Raw genomic sequence first — 16,993 nt, 5'->3', positions numbered from 1 at the left:
CTAACGACCACAAAGCCACAGGGGTGGGTGGGTGAGTGACAGAGTGTGAAAAAAAAGTGGTTGCGTACTCGAGCATCATCTCACGGACGGTGGTGGAGACAGTCTCCCGGGAGCCGTCGTTCCAGATGAGCTCGGGGTTCTCGTGTGTCCCCTCGAAGATGTGCACTGCGGCCTCCGCGTTGTCCCGCATGGCGTCCATGAACACACCCGGCAGGAAACGCATCAGAGTCAGCCGCACCTGAGAGGGAGGGATGAGGTAGAGAGAGAGAGAGAAGGACAGAAGAGGTGGGACAGAGATTGAGTGAGGGAGAAAAAAAAAAACTTCCAAAATGGCACCCTCGTTCCTATTTAGTGCACTACTTTTCCCTATTCACTAAATTGGGAATAGGGTGCCATTTGGGGCACAGTACTAAAGTAGTCTCTACAGAGGGTTAAGGTCTCTGCCTATGATCTTCCACACAGGGATACTGCCTCACCTTGGGCCCCACCAGCTTGTCAGAGGTCATTTTGGAGAAAAGCTCGGCCGTCTGGGAGCGCACCTGGGGGTGGGTGGAGTTACAGAAGAGGTCCAGCAGGTAGATCAACGCACCTGGAGGAGAGAGGGGAGAGAGGGAGAGAAAGCGGGAAGGTTACCCATGGCAACAGACATTGACATAAGCCCATATACACAACAGAATATAATACTGTATACTCAAGAACAAACAACAATTCGGTATAATACCGACCCTTAGTCATAGCTTCTTTGACTATCTTGGTGTTGGAGGTCAAGGCGTATAAAGTTTCCAGTACAAGCTGCCGGCCTGAAAGGGATACAGAAAATCAGACAAGTGTTTATAGCTAGTAGAACAGACTAGTAGATGCAGTAGGTGTTCAGTGGTCTTACTGGAGGGCAGAGAGTGCAGTAGCACCAGTAGGTTGGACAGCACCAGGGACTCAGCGATGTTAGCCACACAGTCCTGGTTGGAGGTGACCGTGTTCACAACCTTATGGAGGACACAAAAACAGGTCTCAGGTCACGGATTTAAATATACAGTGCATGCATGTGGGCTGATTGATTGGTTGATTTCGAAAAAAAGATACGGCCCACAGGATATCACACAAAAGTGTTCTATAACAAATTCCGTCGATAATAAAATAAAATATGAATATTCTAGTTGTGTTTTACCTCCAGAGCTAGCTGCTGTACCTTCCCAGCCCCGTGAACCCGTAACAAGGAGAACAGCAGCTTGAAATGGCCGATGCACTCCGTCTCCGAACCTGGGGGTCACAAAGAGCTAAGTCAGCAAACCGTAAAAGACCAATGAGCACTCTTTCAGTTTGTTCAGCTGAGGAGAAAAGGCAACGGAGACGGTACAAAACAGAAGTAGGAGGGGCATTTCTTAACGCTCCTAAAGCAAAATGCGTGTGCTTGCTTCGGCAATCTTAAAAAGTCAATTTCCTGGTAGTGGAAGAAGTGGTAGTAGCAGTTTTGACTGCAGTAGTAGTAAGAGTGACTGTAGATATCACAGAAGTAGGTTGCTGTGTACCTGGGTTGTTCTTGATGACGTTGCGGAGGGCCTCCAGGGCCATCTCGGCCCAGCGGAGCCTCTCGACGTGCTGCTGGGACTCCACCTTGTTGCTCTGGGACATGGCCAGCAGGGTGGTGAGGTACTGGGCCTGGGAGCCCACGTAGTCCAGCAGGCTGGCTGCAAACGCCTTGGGGTACTGGACCATGGAGACATGGTTATAGGCTTATAATAAAAGCTTATAACACCTTTTATCTGGCGTTACGAACTAATGCTATGGATGGATATAGCCTAGAAATACATCAAATTACTTGCGTTTGATTTAATGATATTATTGTAGCTAAATACCTAGGTATTACCACATAATTACCTGCAGGTTTTCAGATATTACTGTGAGCTGCGTGAAGCAAATGGATTTACCGTGACTCAGTGCTACTTAATGACAGGACTATGACATGACAATGGCTACAATGTTGTTAGTATCGATTTTCTTGAACAGTGGTTGACAGTAACTGGGAGGAGTATGATGCAAGGTCAAACGCTACGCCGAGTGTCGGAGCTCACCTCCAGAGGATAGGTAGGCTGCTCATTGTAGACCCTGACAAAGATCTCACCCACGATCAGCTCTTTACCGTGGTCGCTGAACACAAACTCTGAGCCAAAGCTCTTATCGTTCTCCCCCTACGACAGAGAGAGAGACAGAGAGACATGACTATACTAACAACACAGGATGCCTAATAATACACAGTCCATTTTGTTTTGTACGGTGCCTAATGAACACGAGCCAATCCTACAGCGACAACAGACATCCATGCTGAAACATATGATAGAGCCAGTCCATGTGCTCTCGTCTGCTCACCCTCCTGATGTTGGCTTCCTGCTGGGCCTCCAGGAACTCCAGCAGCTCGGCCCGGGTCCCGTTGTTCCAGATAAGGTAGGGGTTCTCAGAGTTACTGTTCAGCAGCTTCAACACCTGGTAGACATGGAAACAGAAGCATGAGTGAATTTGGGTGAAGAGTGGCAGAGTAATATCGTCAAGAGTGTTTTAAACTAGTGGGTCTATGAGTGTGTGTGTGTGTTAGTGTGTCTAATCTGCATATCTACCTTTTACACTTTCCCATAATCACTAACCTCAGCCGGTACCGTCGACCCTAACCTCCTCGAAATATAGGGTGTGAGCATGGCTGCCAGGCTCTTACGAATGGTCGGGTTCTCCGGGGGTTGCCCCTCCACCCCGTTAGTCTCCACTACACCTCCCTCTCCGGTGGGTGGGGCGTAGCCCCCCAGACGGCTAAGGGCCACTAGGCTAAGCTTGGCCAGGCTGTTGGCCACCTCCTGCTGGTTGGTGTCCTGGCTGGTGGCCACGCCGCTCTCCTCCAGCGTGTAGTCGTAGTTGAACAGGTGCACCAGGAGGTGCCAGAGCACGCCGGCGTGGTACAGGTGCGTCTGCAGGAAGTAATCCACGGCGAAGGAGCTGACGCACTGCACGGCCAGTGCCGCCGTCCGCGGTAGACCCTGAGAGTGTACAAGAGAAGATTGCTTTCAATTGAAGGTAAACGCTCAATTAAAACCCCCCCCTTTTTTTTGAAGTATAAATGTGCGTTCTTTCTGCATTGGATGATACAGTGGTATCACGGTGTATACAAAGCCAGAGATACAAGGCTGCTGTTGTATGATAAATAGAGATCTCACCTTCCCATAGTAGAGCACGTGACAGAGGTCCCTGATGATGTTGGGGAGCTCGATGATCTTTTCCCGGCACTCCTCAAACTGAGCCGCGACACTGTAGCACTTACACACCTGGCCGCACACCTAGGCACAGGCAACACAACCCCTTTCAACACTGAACTGTACCACTCATTTCCAGCCAGACGTGTACGGCTCAGAATACAGTGCTAATAATGTGACAGATGTTTGTGGATGTGCTGTATTCTTAAAATATATATATTTGAATATGACATCCACAATCATTAAGGCGATTTGACACTATTCAGACAGGGTAAGCACTAGGATTGAACCCCGGGCCCTGGTGGGGGAATCGTAAGTGACCACGGCTCTGCACTGTGGATCTGGTGATCTTACTTGAACAGCCATGTCATCAGACTTGCTGGAAGCGGTTAAAACAGCGACACACCGGGACAGCGCGTCCAACAGAATCTGGCGGAAAAGGGGGGGGGGGAAATACTTTTTTTAGATCATGTTATAAACATTGAAAGTATGAATGTAGGAATGTCAAATCGGGAAAAGGTGAATATTGTTGCAACAATAGTATCTGAGTCGTCTTCATTAGTTCCAAAACGAAGCAAAACGTTTTTCAATGAAAAAACTAAAATAACCATTTCTTATTAGACAACTCTAAGTAGATCCCTACCGGTTTCAGTCAGTTTACTATCGTTTGCTTCCGTTTGGTGCCTAATGAATATGATCCTGATCTCCGAATAGCCAGTAGGGTTGCTAGTTCTACCTCGATGCCACTTTCTCTGCGTAGTTCCTCAGCGTTTAGGGCGGAGCAGTTGACCGTGTGGAAGGCCAGCTCGATTGCAGCCGGGAGCAGGGGGGATGTCTTGGAGAACAGCTGCTCATCACCCGTCTCCATGGTGATGGTCTTGATGAGCATGGGGTAGCCGGCGTACTTGTAGGGTTCCAGTTCTGTTGACAAGAGGACAGCAGTTTACATTAATATTACTCTTGGAAAGTAGCAAAAGTGTCAACAAGTAAACACTACTGTTAGCTAGCAAAGAGATCTGCGGTGGCTAATGACCCAGATGCTAAGCTAACCAGCCAATGTAGGTTTGCTTATATATATATATATATATATATATATATATATATATATATATATATATATATATATATATATATTTATATACACACACCATTTCTTTGAGGGGCCGCATGTGCTCGCCATTAGGTACCGAGATGAGATCCTCAGACCCCTTGTGAGACCATATGCTGGTGCGGTTGGCCCTGGGTTCCTCCTAATGCAAGACAATGCTAGACCTCATATGGCTGGAGTGTATCAGCAGTGTACCCACCGCCAAACCGGTCATGCTGGAGGATGTTGCAGGCAGCAGAAAGTTCTCCACGGCGTGTCCAGACTCTGTCAGGTCTGTCACATGTGCTCAGTGTGAGCCTGCTTTCATCTGTGAAGAGCAGTGAGCCAGTGGCGATTTTGCCAATCTTGGTGTTCCCTGGCAAATGCCAAGCGTCCTGCACAGTGTTGGGACGTAAGCTCAACCCCCACCCGTGGACGTTGGGCCCTCATACCACCCTCATGGAGTCGGTTTCTGACCGTTTGAGCAGACACATGCACATTTGTGGCCTGCTGGAGGTCATTTTGCAGGGCTCTGGCAGTGCTCTTCCTGCTCCTCCTTGCACAAAGGCAAAGGTAGCGGTCCTGCTGCTGTGTTGTTGCCCTCCTACGGCCTCCTCCACGTCTCCTGATGTACTGGCCTGTCTCCTGGTAGCGCCTCCATGCTCTGGACACTACGCTGACAGACACAGCAAACCTTCTTGCCACAGCTCGCATTGATGTGCCATCCTGGATGATCTGCACTACCTGAGCCACTTGTGTGGGTTGTAGACTCCGTCTCATGCTACCACTAGAGTGAAAGCACCGCCAGCATTCAAAAGTGACCAAAACATCAGCCAGGAAGCATAGGAACTGAGAAGTGGTCTGTGGTCGCCACCTGCAGAACCACTCCTTTATTGGGGGTGTCTTGCTAATTGCCTATAATTTCCACCTGTTGTCTATTCCATTTGCACAACAGCATGTGACATTTATTGTCAGTGTTGCTTCCTAAGTGGACAGTTTGATTTCACAGAAGTGTGATTGACTTGAAGTTACATTGTGTTGTTTAAGTGTTCCCTTTATTTTTTTGAGCAGTATATGTATATGTATATATATCAGTTTTTCACAATTCCTGACATTCCTGACATTTAGTAAAAATTCCCTGTCTTAGGTCAGTTAGGATCACCACTTTATTTTAAGAATGTGAAATGTCAGAATAATAGTAGAGAGAATGACATTTCAGCTTTTATTTCTTTCATCACATTCCCAGTGGGTCAGAAGTTTACATACACTCAATTAGTATTTGGTAGCATTGCCTTTAAATTGTTTAACTTCGGTCAAATGTTTCGGGTAGCCTTCCACAAGCTTCTCACACTAAGGTGGGTGAATTTTGGCCCATTCCTCCTGACAGAGCTGGTGGAACTGAGGCAGGTTTGTAGGCCTTATTGCTCGCACACGCTTTTTCAGTTCTGCCCACAAACTTTCTATAGAATTGAGGTCAGGGCTTTGTGATGGCCACTCCAATACCTTGACTTTGTCCTTAAGCCATTTTGCCACAACTTTGGAAGTGTGCTTGGGGTCATTGTCCACATGGAAGACCCATTTGCGACCAAGCTTTAACTCCCTCACTGATGTCTTGAGATGTTGCTTCAATCTATCCACATCATTTTCCGTCCTCATGATGCCATCTATTTTGTGAAGTGCACCAGTCCCTCCTGCTGCAAAGCACCTCAACAACATGATGCTGCCACCCCCGTGCATCACAGTTGGGATGATGTTCTTCAGCTTGCAAGCCCCCCCCCCTTTCCTCCAGACATAAAGATGGTCATTTATGGCCAAACAGTTTTATTTTCGTTTCATCAGACCAGAGGACAATTCTCCAAAAAGTACAATATTTGTCCCTATGTGCCGTTGCAAACCGTAGTCTGGCTTTTTATGGCGGTTTTGGAGCAGTGGCTTCTTCCTTGCTGAGCGGCCGTTCAGGTTATGTCGATATAGGACTCGTTTTACTGTGGATATAGATACTTTTGTACCCGTTTCCTCCAGCATCTTCACAAGGTCCTTTGCTGTTGTTCTGGGATTGATTTGCACTTTTCGCACCAAAGTATATTCATCTCTAGGAGACAGAACGCGTCTCCTTCCTGAGCAGTATGACGGCCGCGTGGTCCAATGGTGTTTATACTTGCGTACTATTGTTTGTACAGATGAACGTGGTACTTTCAGGCATTTGGAAATTGCTCCCAAGGATGAACCAGACTTGTGGAGGTCTACAATGTTTTGTCTGAGGTCTTGGCTGATTTCTTTTGATTTTCCTTTGATGTCAAGCAAAGAGGCACTGAGTTTGAAGGTAGGCCTTGAAATACAGCCACAGGTACACCTCCAATTGACTCAAATGATGTCAATTAGCCTATCAGAAGCTTCTAAAGCCATGACATAATTTTCTGGAATTTTCCAAGCTGTTTAAAGGCACAGTCAACTTAGTGAATGTAAACTTCTGACCCACTGGGATTGTGATACAGTGAATTATAAGTGAAATAATCTGTCTGTAAACAATTGTTGGAAAAATGACTTGTGTCATGCACAAAGTAGTCGTCCTAACCGACTTGGCAAAACTATAGTTTGTTAACAAGTACTTTGTGGAGTGATTGAAATACAAGTTTTAATGATTCCAACCTAAGTGTATGTAAACTTCCGACTTCAACTGTATTTATAGCTCCTACACTCTTTTTCTAGCTAATAGCAACGCTGCCGTGTCTATCACGCCTCCAAAAATGGTGCCTCTAGTGGTGTTTACAATTAGTGATTGTGACGCACCTTCCACGCGTATTCACTTTAGATGCGTATAACATGGAATACTACAGACAGTGGAGAGAGCATTAGAGTGTCAGACCTTGTTTGTGTCTGTTGAAGAGGATGCTCTGGGCTTTGAGGATGAGGATGATGTTCTCGGGGTCGGGGCCGTCGATGATGCGGGACGACTTGGTGCACAGGAATTCATAGGCCTTGTTGACCTTCTCAAACATATCCTGAACACACAAAGACAGTTTATTAACACCTCCCCCCTCTGAACAATGACGGTAATGCTCCAAGACAGGAGTGGAAAAACTCCTCAAACTCGGATGACGTCTGTGTCTTAAATGGCACCTGATTCCTTATATAGTGCAGCAATGGAGCGGTAACATACCCTGCCCTCTGGGTTCTTGTCCGGGTGGTACTTCTGGGCCAGTCTGAAGTAGGCCTTCCTGATCTTACTCTCCTCGTGTCTGTGGAGAAACCAAAAAAATCAAACACACTCCATATAGAGAGTACCGATAGACATCTTGGAGAGGGAGAAGCTTCTTCTTTAGGCATGCAAGGCCACTTACTGTCCCTGTCCCTTGGGCAGGTTGAGGACTTCGTAGGCGTCGTCCACAGACATGGAGGGAGGCTTCTTCTCCACCTCCCTCTTCCAGGCCTCCAGGGTGTCCTTCAGCAGCTTCACCTGCAGGGGGGCAGACGACGGCACAGAGCACGATTAACAGTCTCCATCTCGCTCATACACTGACACCTTCTCACAAGTCTCACACAGTCAATCACCACACACAGACAGACAGAACATACGGGCTCTCGGATGGGCCAGTTGGGGAAGCGGTTGGCGTCACACAGGTGGCGGAGGTAGTAGATGTTACAGAAGAGCTCGTTCTCCAGCTGGGGGAAGCTGACTACAGGGATGGGGCAGTACTGGTAGAGGGCTCGTGTGTTGCTGTACAGCCGTGGGCTGAAGTCAGCCAGGTGGGTCGCGATTTTCTCAATCATCATCCGCCTGGAGGGGGGCAAGGGGGATGAGACGTCAGACACAAACCAAAACACAAGAGGTGGATATAGACAAATGGATAGAAAAACCTTGGTCAAAACTATTTGTTAGACCTCTCCCCAGACAGACAGCAAGCTTGTGTCTACCTCATCTCGCTGCTCCAGATGGCCTCTGGCGTGTCAAACTCTCCCAGGAAGATCTCGGAGAAGCGTTCTGCCTCGTAGTTCTCCAGGTAACACACCATGGCCTCAGGCATCACCGGCCCCAGCACACTGCGCTGGACGATGTCTGTACCTTTGGCCTCCTCTGACTTGAAGGCCTGCTTCAGGTGACAGTACTTCAGGAACCTACAGGAAAACACAAGACGTGACAGAGTCCAAAACGCACAACGTAAAAGACCTATCTGAAGAGCACAGTGTGTGTGTGTGACATGCGTGTCCGTGTGCATCTCTCCAGCAGTCGGACCTGGCCACTGGCAGAACGTTGGAGCCGGTGTACATCATAATGAAGAAGAAGATGCCGGTGAGGTAGAGGCGCTGCAGGTTGGGGTTGTCCTGCATCACCAGGTACAGCACGTTGGCCACCTTCTCCACCAGGATGGGGTCAAAGGTCAGCAGCAGCTGATTGGAGAAGGGAACAGAACATGAGACATTTGATCACACATTTAATTTAATAAAAACCATCTCCATCTCACTTTTAATGTTGAGTCCAAGAATTGAACAGATCTTATTTGACCAACATTTTAGTCTCAGGCAACCTTCAGATTATTTTATATATAGGAAAATGAAAAGAATAGGAATTAGTACACATTTTTTGTATTTAACCTTTATTTAACCAGTTAGTCCTACTGAGGTAGGAAGGATATACCTAATAATAGGCTGGTTCTGCTCACCTGGACAATGTGAGGGAGGCAGGTATTATCGCTGACCATTCTCTTGATCTTGGGTAAGGGACGAATAATGGCATTGTCCTGGTCCCTGGGGAAAGACAGACACATTGTCACATTTTTAAACTGTGTGACAGCAAAATAGAGAGAAATAGGGGGAGAAAGGGTCGAGCAAGAGAGGAGACAGTAAGTAAAAAAAAATATATTTATATATTTGTTTAAAGAGTCAGAACTGAATATCTTCTCCCTACCTGCTGGGGTAGTAGGAGCACATGGTGATGAGCATGTTGAGGATGAGCGTGGCCAGGTCCGTCTCGTTCATAACCGCCTGCCCGCTGGCCAGCAGGCACCACTTGAGCTGCGGGATGGCCTGCAGGGGGCGCCAGCCGTCCATGCCCTGGGCCCAGCACCTCGTCTTGGCCGTCAGCACTCCATTGCTCCAGAACTCCTGCATCTGATGTGGGAAACGTGGACGTGTTCAGTCATCAAGATATCATGCTTAGAGATAGTTCACCGACGTTACAAAATGTACGTTGTCTTGGATACCCAAAAATATCTAAGCAATGGCACTGGACCCAGAGAAACTCTACCTATGGGGGTAGAGCTTAGCATCTGTGTTGGTTTTGTACTCAGAAGAAACGTACCTCTTCAAAGCTGAAGGGGCCCCTCCTCTCTTTGTCTGCGTTCCCAAAGTACCACTCCTTCTCGCTCTCCCTCTTCATGTCCGCTCCGGCCTCGATCACGTTGCTCTGACAGACACAAAGACGCACGTTATTAACATGAAACCAGACTGACTGGCCTGTAATAGAAGTCTATTTGACTTCCGACAGCTATACGCTTCCATGGTCTGCAACTGTATCAAAACATACGTTAGATACGTGATGAGAAGCACATGCTACAATTTGGATGGTTCAGACAGGGAAGTTGTGAAGAACTACCTGTAGTGGGACGGTGGCTCGGCTGGTGTGTAGGTGGGCCAGGGTGAGCAGGTCCACTAGGATGCGGACTCCATTGGAGTCCATCAACTCCTTCACATTTTTCTTGTTGAGGATGAGTTTGTTAAGGAATAGGATCAGTCTGTCTCTTTCCAGTTTGTCTGTAGCCTGTAAATCCAGAGGGGAGAGAGAGAGAGACTTACCATTACAAAACTGTCCCAACAGATCTCTGACTAGTTTGTGTGTGCCACAGCACTGACCCGGTCCAGCATGCCAACGATGTACTTGGTGTCGGTAAAGGGGCCAATCTCCTCGCAGCACTTCCCATAGACGACGGTGAGAGCCTGCAGGCACAGGCACTTCATGGAGACTTTGGGGGTGAGCAGGAAACGGTGGTAGAGCTCATTGAAGAACTCGTACCTGAGCGGGAGAAAGAGAGAGACAGAAGGACAGAAGGATATTGCAATTTGAACATTTTACTTTATTCCCTTTGTTTGGATTTAAGAGCAATATTGTCATTAGATGGGTTAAACATGGCCGATTGTGTTGTAGGTAGCTGATGTCTTACGATCTCTTGATGGCCCCAGACTCATCCGTCTCATCCTCTTCCAGCAGCAGGCGCAGGTAATAATCACCAATCTTAATCTCATCCGAAAGACACTCGTACCTCACCTGCAACACACACGCAAACAACCCCCCGCCCCACACACACACACACACGTCAGCTACCAATCCACATGATCAAAATATAAATATGGTCATAATTTGGTTTGACCCCTGACCTCAAACTCCTGGTGGTTCCAGGAGATGACGCTAGCGTTGCCCAGCTCGCGGTCCACGCCAAAGGCCCTCATCTCTCCCTCCAGAGCGTCCCGCAGTTCCTCCCGTGTCTTCAGGTTCCAGATGAGGTTGGACCGCGCGTGATCCAACTGGAACCTAGGACACAGGAGAACCAGAGATTGAGACGGGACAACTTATCCAAAATCTAAATATTCACTTTTAATGCATGAATTCATTTGATCATTTCAAGTAGGAGGCTGCTCCAGCCGGAGAAACATTAAACATAAAAAATAAAGGATAAAGCACAAAGTCTATAATAGTAAGAGAGAGTTAGGCGGACATTTTGTGAGCAAGTGATCAATGTACCTACCTGTAGTAGAAGAGCTCCCAGTTGGCTTCAATCTTGATCCTCTGTCTCCTCTTCCTCAGAATGACAGGTTTTTGGTTGGGGTTCTGTAGTAGAGCCAAGATCAACATCAGTCACCACTACACCTCTCCAATGGTCAACTCCGCGTTGTTGGACAACTGGTCTACATGAGTGGACGACCGCAGCTAAGATGATTTATGACCCCCCCCCACTAATACCAGCATTCACAATAGCCTGAGCACCTGTCAGTTTATGCTATCAGGCCAATTCCCTGTTAATCACGGTCATTGCCGAATTGTCATCTTTGGCTTGACAATGACAGTAATGGAGATAGCAAGGGCACACACATATATTGATCTTGACAACGTTCAAGGTACAACACACAGTCACAACACAGGTGATTGATGAAAACAAATACGAGGAAAGGTATGGTATGTATTGAATGGCATGTATTTTATCTATCACCTTTGTAAACCCCACAATGTTAAAAAATGATTTTTAATGAATTCAAAACGTTTAATGTCACTGACCACCAGGTGAAAAATACTGTCATGATAACAAACACCAACAAAAACACACAACCTTTGACATAAACAGTGACAAAAACTACAGAGATGGGATCCCACAACATAACATGCTACATGAGCTCTAAAACTGACAGGTAAGCGTGGGAGGGGTCAAAAAGGAGGAAGAGGGGTTCCCATTGGTCAGTTCTACTTACCAGGTTATTTCTGTCCTGCTGCATTTGATTGACAGCAGAGAACCCCAACAGACAAGAGGGACAGGGTGGGGCAAGAGACAACAGAGATTATTGGTCCTCAGTCGGATCAAACAGAGATACTTCTCATTGAAGTTAGGTCAAAGGCAATCTGCACCATACGATCAAAATCTTTATCGACAAAAACAGTACGACAGCCTCCAGTCCAGATTCGCCCACCGTATGCGATGACAGTGGATCTATTTCAAAAACATTTTTACTGTATCAAATGAACATTAACTGAAAGGAAAATCACAACCGATGTGGTAGCAATTTTAGAATGTGTGAGGTGATTGGTTGGCAGATAAAAGAAAGTTCAATTAAAGGATTTGATTTGAGCTGGACTCCCCTACACCCACTCAGCCCTCTAACAATAGTCTCATTCAGAATCCGCACTAACAAGTTTCTGTTTATCTTGGTACTTAGACAAACCTAGCGTGGTGAGACAAAAACCCAGTGACGGCCACAAAGTATAGGTGAACTTCGGTTTGTGGCAGCGTTGTGGCCCAGGAGATTTGACTAAAGTTGTGCGCTAAAGCAGAGAGGCAGCTGTAGGCCCCGTAGAAGTGAGGAGAAGAGGGCAGAGAGGCAGCTGTAGGCCCCGTAGAAAAGAGGAGAAGAGGGCAGAGAGGCAGCTGTAGGCCCCGTAGAAGAGAGGAGGGCAGAGAGGCAGCTGTAGGCCCCGTAGAAGAGAGGAGGGCAGAGAGGCAGCTGTAGGCCCCGTAGAAGAGAGGAGAAGAGGGCAGAGAGGCAGCTGTAGGCCCCGTAGAAGAGAGGAGAAGAGGGCAGAGAGGCAGCTGTAGGCCCCATAGAAGAGAGGAGAAGAGGGCAGAGAGGCAGCTGTAGGCCCTGTAGAAGAGAGGAGAAGAGGGCAGAGAGGCAGCTGTAGGCCCCATAGAAGAGAGGAGAAGAGGGCAGAGGCAGCTGTAGGCCCCGTAGAAGAGAGGAGAAGAGGGCAGAGAGGCAGCTGTAGGCCCCGTAGAAGAGAGGAGAAGAGGGCAGAGAGGCAGCTGTAGGCCCCGTAGAAGAGAGGGGAAGAGGGCAGAGGCAGCTGTAGGCCCCATAGAAGAGAGGAGAAGAGGGCAGAGGCAGCTGTAGGCCCCGTAGAAGAGAGGAGAAGAGGGCAGAGAGGCAGCTGTAGCCCCCGTAGAAGAGAGGAGAAGAGGGCAGAGAGTGTTTACTGTTAATAAACAGACCCGGTCAAATGGTCGGTTTAAAGGGCAAACATTAGTCCTTTAAACAAGACATCTCGCATTCGCAGTCTTTGCGACAGACTGTAAATGCTTGCGTTTCATTCCGTCACCATATTGCACAGAACTTTACTCAGTGGCATCATTCATACACTCTCTAAGTAGAAGTCGTAACAGCACCAAAGAGTTTTAACATCAACATCCCAGCAATACTACACTTCACCAAGATCTCGCTGACGCAGACAAATGAGGGCAGACGCACACACAAAGCAAGCAGCGCATATCTGTTCAGCAGTGTCCAAAACAACAAAGAAGATGATTTGTTAGAATGTGGTTCAGAACACACTGGTTCCCAGAGTGTCTCTCCCATGGCAAAGTTGCTGGGTGATAGCAATGCTAGCCATGCTAACTCGTACTAAAGTAACTGGACCAGTCCAGCAGACGGCTATGTAAGCAGTAGAGCCTGCAATACCGCTCAGCACCAGCAGGAGGAGCAAGAGCCAGAGGAGTCTGAATGAGGGCATTGCCATTAGTGCTACTGGCCCAGAATGAAGCCCCTGAATAGGGGGAGAAAAGCGAGCAGTGAGTCCCTCCTCACCTCCTTCTGGGCGATACCCATTTTGTCCCTCCAGTGCATTAGCACGATGTCGGCCTTCTCCTTGGCAAACTTCTCCACCTCTTTGGCTGCCTTTCCCGCCACCCGCTGCCAGTCGGGCACCTTTTGCTGACCAAATTGGTCCTGTAAGGATGAGACACGAAAAGGCCGGTGAGTAAACGTTTTTAAAAAACATCCAAGCATACATTAATGTCTAAAGGTACCACAACAGTGTACGGAGCTGGTAAAGGGGAACGTCGATATCGTCTCCGCTGCAGGTTACCGTGGCGATTTTGACATTGTCCCGGATGTGCATCCTGTCCACGTCTTTCTCCGGGACGGCATCAGGGCTGTCCAGGTACGCCAGCAGCCCCGTCGGCTGAGGGGAGAGAGATGGAGAGACAAAGAGAGAGAGAGATAGTGTACAATCAAATCCCCTGCCTCTTAACCATATGGATGGTACACAAGTGAATTGCTTGAACACTCGGGCCGGGACGATAGCAGTATCGCGATACTCCTTACCATCGTGGCGAGGAAACCAAACACAAAGCAGATTTATGTTGGAAACAAACATTGTTGTCATCCAGTCACATGCATTTATTTTCCAAGCTAGAGCACACAATATTTTACATACAGCAGGTTTTAAAAAGGACTAAAGAGTTCGGTCTGCTTTGTGTTTTCATTTGCGCCACGGTCAAAAAGATTGCGCCATTGGTATCGTCACAGCCCTACTGAACACCTATCGGGAGCCTAACCAGTATTCTCTTGAGGAGGCTCATAGCGATGGGGTTCTCTGCTGTCCACAAGCCCACCAGGTGACGACTCAGCTGCCTGTGGGAGGAACAGTTTAAAAACCATGAGTGAATTTGTCAGAATCCTAACTTGGAATAGGGATAAGTAATGTGGACGTTTCAGTAAATCACGCATGGACGTTATGGGAGACTTGAACCCTTAGTCCTTTACCTGTTGGTGAGCATCCTCTGGTCTGAGCTGATGGTGAACATGGAGGTGTGCAGGTGTCTGGGCAGGGCTCCCTCACTCAGAGCCAGTTCCTGCATCTTAGTGGCTATCTCCTTATCCCCCTCCTAATAAACAAAACAGTCATTTATTGTTGATCATCGCCAATATAATCACAATAATGATCCTGTTTGTCATCATATTAAGACCTGCTACCCCACCCCTGAACTCACCTCAATGATGGCCTTCATCACCAGGCCCGCTCCCTTCACAATGGCCATAGAGGGGTGCTGGAAAACAACAACAACTCACTGAGACAATGTTAAATGAATCCCATCAAAACAGATCGTCACACATACCTTATACTGTATACAGAGCATGTCAGACAAAAACGGTTTCACAACGCTATTTCTTCTTTTCAAATTGTCCTCCATCTTTTAGTTTAACCCAACATCACCTTTTACTTAAGTGTTTTTCTTCCTTCCTTGTAGTGAAAAGTAATATATATATATATATATTTTTTTTTTAAACATTCCCATTTCTCTTATTCTTGGCCTGGAACCCAAACTGAAACAGAGCATATCAGTTATGGATTCCAGACTACCTTTCTCTCGCCCCACCTAGCTACCTGGAAGAGTTTGAAGAGGGTGCGTCCGTTGGAGGCCACCATCTCCAGCAGCATGTCAAACTGCTGTCCCTCGCTGGTCTCGCTGTAGGGGGCGCACAGGGCAAAGGTCAGGAAGTCCAGCAGCGAGCTGATCACCAGCGCCCCCGTGCCGTGGTCCTGCAGGGAGAGAGGGAGGATATAGAAGAAAAAAAATAGTTGTTAAAGAAACAAGATGGCTTCTTTTGGTTTCGCTCCCAGGTTTCAGCACCAATATCAAAAGGTTAGAAAAAAATCAGAGGCTGAAACACGTACCACGTTGCTGACGAACTTCTCCAGAAGGTTCTCCAGGAACTTCTTGGAGGACATCAGAGAGGCCTTGTTCAGTTGCTCCTGTCGCAGGTCATAGTCATCGTGCATCGGCTGGAAAGGATGCAGATAATTGCAATTTAGAAAATAGTAAATAGAAATTTTGCATTACCAGCGGCAGTCACGTTCTCTGTAGTGTCATGGCGTAAACACCAGAAGTGTGTGTTAGATGGTCTGTGTGTGTGTGAACTTTTTGCTCAGGGGAATGCAAATGGTACTTACACACATAAGAGCACAGAGCATGTCTATGGCGGCATGTGTCACTCCGTTGTTGTTCCTCTTCAGAGCCTTCACCGTCTTCACCCCCAACTTCTCCCGGAACCTGCAACACACACACACAGATTAAACTAGACAAAGACTCATTCACTTCATTGACATGATATGACATGATATGGAGACAAGGGGGCGGCTCATTGAGACTGGAAATTAAAATACGCAGACAGACATTTTTAATGACATCTCTGGTCTACAAATATCATTTTAAAAGGGTCTGGGGGGTTCATTCTCAACTATACAGGAACAAAGAATGGAAATCCTCTCATACATCTCAGTGACCCCAGAGAAGAGACAGACAGCGTCCTGGATACATGAGAGACAGATCGAGAGAGAGAAAGAGAGACAGAAAGAGAGAGGCACACACACACACGCAGACAGAGGCGGAGAAGAGAGATGGACGACACCTCTCTTTTGATCTCCCGGTGTGCGACACATGAAAGGAGAGTAGTAGACAGATTAAAGGAGAACAGACAGACGGAGACAAGCGAACAATCTGAGCCAGACAGACAGACGCAGTCAGTCTTAGACAGAAGGCAGACAGACGCAGTCAGTCTTAGACAGAAGGCAGGCAGACAGAGCTAGAGAGCACATAGACAGACCGAGGGCATACAGACAGGGAAGACAGGTAGGACATGGAAATTAGACAGAGAGGGCAGACTGAGATGTATGGATTCATATTTACGTTCCATCTGTGAATCCAGACCCTTGACCAGACCTTGGAATGACAGAGTACGTCTGTTACCTACACACTTACCACCACACTACTACACAATACTGCATAGCAACAACTATCAGTAGGAGAGGGGGGTGGAGGGAGGAGCAGAAGGACTGGGAGAACGTAGCAGAGGAGGTGAAAAGCACAAATAGTCAGAGCTTTGAAGGGAGAGAGGGTAGTGAAGGGAGAGAGGGAATTCAGGAAGAAGGGGCAGCAGTGTGTGTGTGTCGAGGCCTTACTTGGGAAGCTGTGTGAATGCCTGGAAGCCGGCCTTGGAGGCAACTAGGCGTCGGAGTGCCTGGAAGTGGCTCTCCAGCTCGGCGTTGGGGCCCGGCAGCTCACACTCCTGTGACAGCAGGGCCAAGACAGCATTGCTTATCAGCTTCTCCTTGTTCTCTGAAAACAGACCCTGAGAGACCGGAAGAGGAGAGGAATGTTAAAGATAGCGTAACACACACACAGTCGTTTGGTAG

The 16,993-nt window shown here is 47.7% G+C and overlaps 1 protein-coding gene across 7 annotated transcripts in view; it reads right to left on the bottom strand.

Moving 5' to 3' along the window:
• LOC139367142 (dnaJ homolog subfamily C member 13-like) overlaps positions 1-16,993 on the bottom strand; it is a 58,018-nt gene that overhangs the window by 5,509 nt on the left and 35,516 nt on the right. For 2 of the 7 annotated variants that reach the window (XR_011626846.1, XM_071105212.1), the window contains exons 12-48: positions 16,760-16,929; positions 16,488-16,520; positions 15,752-15,851; positions 15,476-15,583; positions 15,185-15,340; positions 14,790-14,846; positions 14,563-14,684; positions 14,355-14,430; positions 13,883-13,978; positions 13,603-13,743; positions 11,779-11,796; positions 11,061-11,143; positions 10,693-10,846; positions 10,479-10,582; positions 10,171-10,330; positions 9,914-10,078; positions 9,620-9,724; positions 9,227-9,429; positions 8,982-9,066; positions 8,555-8,709; positions 8,236-8,436; positions 7,897-8,098; positions 7,662-7,777; positions 7,481-7,559; positions 7,187-7,322; positions 3,970-4,154; positions 3,588-3,662; positions 3,198-3,317; positions 2,637-3,020; positions 2,365-2,478; positions 2,070-2,186; positions 1,527-1,704; positions 1,166-1,257; positions 884-983; positions 726-800; positions 477-589; positions 69-238 (exon numbers count right to left, since the gene is read on the bottom strand). Coding sequence is in view for 6 of the 7 variants with exons in the window: in XM_071105212.1 (XP_070961313.1) it covers positions 69-238; positions 477-589; positions 726-800; positions 884-983; positions 1,166-1,257; positions 1,527-1,704; positions 2,070-2,186; positions 2,365-2,478; positions 2,637-3,020; positions 3,198-3,317; positions 3,588-3,662; positions 3,970-4,154; positions 7,187-7,322; positions 7,481-7,559; positions 7,662-7,777; positions 7,897-8,098; positions 8,236-8,436; positions 8,555-8,709; positions 8,982-9,066; positions 9,227-9,429; positions 9,620-9,724; positions 9,914-10,078; positions 10,171-10,330; positions 10,479-10,582; positions 10,693-10,846; positions 11,061-11,143; positions 11,779-11,796; positions 13,603-13,743; positions 13,883-13,978; positions 14,355-14,430; positions 14,563-14,684; positions 14,790-14,846; positions 15,185-15,340; positions 15,476-15,583; positions 15,752-15,851; positions 16,488-16,520; positions 16,760-16,929 (4,748 nt within the window). In the remaining variant the exon portion in view is untranslated. The remainder of the gene's footprint in view (positions 1-68; positions 239-476; positions 590-725; positions 801-883; positions 984-1,165; positions 1,258-1,526; positions 1,705-2,069; positions 2,187-2,364; positions 2,479-2,636; positions 3,021-3,197; positions 3,318-3,587; positions 3,663-3,969; positions 4,155-7,186; positions 7,323-7,480; positions 7,560-7,661; positions 7,778-7,896; positions 8,099-8,235; positions 8,437-8,554; positions 8,710-8,981; positions 9,067-9,226; positions 9,430-9,619; positions 9,725-9,913; positions 10,079-10,170; positions 10,331-10,478; positions 10,583-10,692; positions 10,847-11,060; positions 11,144-11,778; positions 11,797-13,602; positions 13,744-13,882; positions 13,979-14,354; positions 14,431-14,562; positions 14,685-14,789; positions 14,847-15,184; positions 15,341-15,475; positions 15,584-15,751; positions 15,852-16,487; positions 16,521-16,759; positions 16,930-16,993) is intronic. The other 5 variants (XM_071105213.1, XM_071105214.1, XM_071105215.1 and 2 more) reach the window with 5 other exon arrangements.

Source organism: Oncorhynchus clarkii, chromosome 15 (assembly GCF_045791955.1).
Source record: "Oncorhynchus clarkii lewisi isolate Uvic-CL-2024 chromosome 15, UVic_Ocla_1.0, whole genome shotgun sequence".
NCBI classification, from domain to species: Eukaryota; Metazoa; Chordata; class Actinopteri; order Salmoniformes; family Salmonidae; genus Oncorhynchus; species Oncorhynchus clarkii.
Note: the sequence above shows the minus strand (reverse complement) of the source record. Positions and strands in the feature narration are given on the sequence as shown.